Here is a 4,876-nt window from a genome sequence, read left to right as displayed (position 1 = left end):
GATCATTGTTCAAAATAATGCACAAAGTGTAGATTTGTTATACAAATACAATTTCTGTCTCATTTTTGATAGAATATGTAAAAGAATGGAATGGAGGAAAGTAATCATTTCAGTCAAAATGTGCACTGGACCCGTTCTCGCACTTGAAAATTAACAGTATGCAAAAGGTCTGTATATTTAGATGAGCTTCCTATACCACTTCATTACCATACAGGTACACCCCAATCTGTTTTTGATAATAAATACTACATTGAAGTTTTTACATTTTACAACTAAACAAGCAATGATATTCTACATTCATTACTCTTGTTTTAAAGGTACTGTTGGGACGCCCTGGGCGTGTTTGATTCGTATGATCTGCCGTGGTTTCATCAACCACACGGCTAGATATCCGATCATAACCATCTGGAGAAAACTATCCGCTAGGAAAGGCAGAAATGTGTTGTCGAAAGTTGGCGAGCCGCAACGGGCCTCCAGATCGCCGCGCCTCTCCCTCATTTCAACGAGGAGGGCGCTATACTGGTAGTAGGTCAGACCAACTGTGGAGAGATGGAACAGCTGGTGGCTGTGAGCAATGAAGTCGAAGCGACCCGGGGCGAACACCTCGGGGAAGTGCGTCCCGTAGGTGACGACGGTAGCGAGTGCGAAGAGCCCGTGGGTGATGTGGTGAGAGTCCGCCACCGCCAAGGCGGGGGAGGAGGCGGAGGATGTCACCGGTAGATGCCCGGAGCCGTAGAATGCCCGGTAGAACAGTGGCATACTGTATATTCAACAACGGAAAAAAATGATCAGAGTAATGGCACGTGCAATTAGAACGTTTCAAACTCTGGATCTTCACGCCAAGTGTGGTTTTATGCACCAAATAGGACCAACATCATCCACCATCTAACTAATTGGGTCTAGGGCAATATACCCCCTGGGCAATTACACCCTCCGCACCCTTCCCCTGACCCTAACCCTACTTATAATCCTATATAATCTTGAACCTGATCCTAACCCTAACCCAAACTCTAACCCCAAACCTAACCCCCACCCTAATCTTTACTCTAACCTTATCACAAACCAGTTACTAGCCGGGGGAGGGGGGGGGGGGGGTGATTGCCCTCGGGGGGTTATTGCCCTGATACGAACACTTATATTGTGAAACCTCGTAAGTGACGAGCTTGCTGCAACCGCTTAAAACGAGGAGACCGCATCAGTCCTATTTTCCCGTGGCAGAATGGCTCGGTTATAAGGAACTTTTTTCTTTGCTTTGTTTTAATCTGCTTTATTCGGAGGACATTTTCCAGCATCATGACAAAGAAAAATATACGCAATCTGATCGGGACGAAAGTTGCGTTGCACTAATCATGGCCAATATAAGAAGTATAAGAACACTGTTTAAATCGATTAAAAAAAAAGATACAGACTTACTTGCACCAAAAGTAGTAAGCGGGGAATGTGATCTTTCGTCCGTGGACGCGCAAGGCAGCGAACCGGGACAATCTCGACATACACGAGGTGGCAGAGAAGACCAGTGAAAGAAGAAAGACCATGGGTAGGTAGATACGATGAACGATCGAGTTTAGCAGCGACGGGGGAAATGCGTAGGCGTTGTATGCTGTGAGGACACAAAAAGAAAGTTCCTTGCATTGGATCAAAGAAAGTTTGCTGCCAAAACAGTAGAGTTGATTAAGATAATATCATCTGAATGATACCGCGGAGAAATCTTGTTAGACCTCAAATATCCTAGCTTGTCTGAAGTGGTTGTTGATGAAAACTAGGAGAATGGGATTCCTTCGATATTCACAATTCCATTGACGTTGTTCCCATCGAATATAATTCATCATAATCATCCAATTTTTCAGTTCAATTCAAATTAAATTTTCGGAGTCCAATATCACACATACAGCATTATCAAATACAACAACAGCTAAAAGTAACAACAATATAATATGAAACAAAATATACGAATGTAGCAATTGAAAACGGAAGAGAAAGAAAGCAGGTTCAAACCTATTATCGTGATTATAGTAAACTTTTTGAACAAAATCATTGTGTTACTGGAAAAGAGAGACCCACGTATAAGACAAGATCGTAGAGACGGTGGCCAACTCACACGCACACACACTCGCACACATGATCGAGATATAAAGACTATTATATAGACTGGACGACTAAAGCAAAAGACATCGGAAAGAGGCACGTTTACTCTCGATGGTTATCATGGTTATAGTCTATGTACACGTATATAACAAGATTTGAGAACGAAAGCAACAGATTCAGGAAGACATATTATACATTAAGCTCTGTGCTAATTAACAACTCCACTGCACGGTTAAACGCACCTACACTGGGCCTCATTCTCATAAATATGATATCAATCTATTATCCATACGTAATATCTGAGATTCCAACTTCTTTTTTATTACTAGGTCAGCGTGGTTTAGTGGATAAGACTCTTGACTTTCAAACTGAGGTCCCGAATTCGAATCCCTCCAAGTGCATACGTCCTTGAACGAGATGTGTGTGTGTGTGTGCGTGTGTGTGTGTGTGTGTGTGTGTGTGCGTGTGTTTGTGTGTGTATGCGTGCGTGTGTGTGTGTGTGTGTGTGTGCGTGTGTGTGTGTGTGTGTGTGTGTGTGCGTGTGTTTGTGTGCGGGTTTTATTTAATCCATGATATCTCTTTCCACCGAAATGTAAAAACATTGATGGGTACCTGGCAATGCTTGGGTAATAATAATGACAGGGCCTTCTGGAAGGGCAATGCGTGCACTGTAAAAGCTTCCCTATCAGTCGATCTTATGATGATGATGATGACGATTGTGATCAAGATTAATATGATGATTTTCATAACCATTATTAATATTATCATCATGATTATGGTATAACGTATTCTAAGAACTTATAATTATGATGATGACGATAATAATAATAATAATAATAATAATAATAATAATAATAATATTATTATCATTATTATTATCATTATTACTATATTATTATTATCATTATTATTATTGTCATCATTGTCATCATCTTCATCATCAACTTCATTAAAATGCCAATAAATAACGCACCTATACTGAGGCCCATGATATAGATGCTGACGGTGCCGTAGTCGATAAAGAAACAGATATAATAGGCGACCTCGGAGAGGCTGTTGAACATGTGCGCCATCGAACTCCCCAGCGTGTACAGGCAGATGGAGACGAGGAACACCATCATCGGCCAGTTGAAGGGGTCGACGACGAAGGCGTAGTCGACGGCGTACTGGAGAGTGACGACGAGGAAGATGAGGAAGGGCACGAAGTGGGTCCAGAAGTTGAGCGTCTCGTTGGTCAGACACGACACGCTGACTATGCAGGAGGTGATGCTACTTCGGCACGAACGGTATCGAGTGAAGATAAACGGCTCACGGTAGATCGCCGGCACCTGTTGGTCAATAATAATAATAATAATGAAAGTTGGATTACATTGGCGATGATGATGTGGATGATACTTTGATTATTGTCATTACTTTTATTAGCATTATTGACATTATTTTTTCTTTATTATCATTATTGAGAAAATCTAATATATCGTCTTTTTTATGAATAACATGTTAATGTCATGTTCACAATGTATGCATGGTTGCTGTGTTAAAGCGGATATAAATTCGTGAAGAAAAAGGCGCCATTTAAAATTATTAATACTGCTTTGATAAATGAGATTTCCAATATAATCACTATGACAATAGCATTAATAAATATGATACAGAGTTTATCATACGTGTATTACTACCGGCATTATTACCTGGTTGAAGCGAAGACACTTCACAGGCCAAAGGGTGCCTCTCCTGTCCTTGCCTACATTCAATAGTCCCATCTTGAACCATCAGGGTAAAACTATTAAAAAAAAGGACAACAATGATTAAAGGGATGGTATAGTATTGGAGGAGATGAGGATTGGGCTTTTAACTTTTATACGTTGTGAGATACCCAGAAACCACTTACGAAATAATACAGACCATACCATTTAAAAGAGGAATTCAAAGTTTATTAGATGAAAATCTGTTTTGTAATGGCTGAGACATCCATAAACAAAGTAAAACAAAGCGATCCTAATAAAAGGTGGGTCCCATCTTATATTACAATTACTCTGTTTTGGATACCTCAGCCATTTCAAAACCAATTTTCATCAAATAAACGTTGAATCCCTTTTGCAAGTACATGCTCTTTCATATACATAAAAGATTTTACATTATCTCACAAAAAAATGTTAGAACTTTGAAGTTAGGTCTCAACCAAAACTGTAGGATCCCTTTAAAATATGCAAGTAGACATAGATCCAGACAAATATACATAAAAAACTTTAACAACAAAACAAATACAAAACAGAACAAACAGAAGTACACGAAAAGAAAAAATCTAATCAAAACACGATAATCACAGTTCTATCGGTGAAGCGAATTTGTTTCACCTCATTTCATTGCATTTATTTTCATTTCTAACATAATGCAATTACAACAAAGCATAATGTACATAGATATGCAAGAGCCATACAACAATATGAGGAAATACTGTGAACGGAAATACAGATATCATACACTGTGGCCTTTGTGACTGTACGGAAATAAAATTGTTGGAAATGGAGGAGAACCGCTGAAAAGGAAGGCTTGTACGTAGTTTGCAGCCCCGTCGAGTTAAAGGTGACCTCCGGATGATTTTCAGATTTTTACATTTCATTTCATTTCATTTTATTTCATTCTTCTCCTTTTTCCAACAGAACATAACACAGTATAAACTCAATGAGGAATCATATCACAATCGTATACATACAACTTGCAAATGATATCAGATACAATAATAAAGTTACATAAAATGTATGTATACGCAAAATAATACAAGGTTATGTTT

At 39.2% G+C, this 4,876-nt stretch overlaps 1 protein-coding gene across 1 annotated transcript; it reads right to left on the bottom strand.

Moving 5' to 3' along the window:
• Positions 1 to 300: 300 nt before the first annotated feature.
• LOC139714995 (membrane progestin receptor gamma-like) lies at positions 301 to 3,845 on the bottom strand. The gene is made up of 4 exons (XM_071626634.1): positions 3,774 to 3,845; positions 3,059 to 3,413; positions 1,414 to 1,600; positions 301 to 760 (listed from the first exon to the last, which is right to left on the bottom strand). Exons 1-4 carry the CDS (start codon positions 3,843 to 3,845, stop codon positions 301 to 303), a joined length of 1,074 nt encoding a protein of 357 aa, XP_071482735.1.
• Between the last annotated feature and the right edge of the window lie 1,031 nt (positions 3,846 to 4,876).

The sequence above is a fragment of the Diadema antillarum genome, unplaced genomic scaffold (genome assembly GCF_040938485.1).
Source record: "Diadema antillarum isolate AM-2024a unplaced genomic scaffold, OU_Dant_1.0 seq00002613_RagTag, whole genome shotgun sequence".
NCBI lineage: Eukaryota > Metazoa > Echinodermata > Echinoidea > Diadematoida > Diadematidae > Diadema > Diadema antillarum.
Note: the sequence above shows the minus strand (reverse complement) of the source record. Positions and strands in the feature narration are given on the sequence as shown.

What these genes read in the sequence shown, in the direction of transcription:
- LOC139714995 (XM_071626634.1), bottom strand. Translation starts at nt 3,845, where the DNA reads ATGGGACTATTGAATGTAGGCAAGGACAGGAGAGGCACCCTTTGGCCT. An exon ending in AGTGTCTTCGCTTCAACCAG is followed by an intron (nt 3,414 to 3,773) that starts GTAATAATGCCG and finishes ATTGACCAACAG; the next exon opens with GTGCCGGCGATCTACCGTGA. An exon ending in TATCATGGGCCTCAGTATAG is followed by an intron (nt 1,601 to 3,058) that starts GTGCGTTATTTA and finishes GTGTCCTCACAG; the next exon opens with CATACAACGCCTACGCATTT.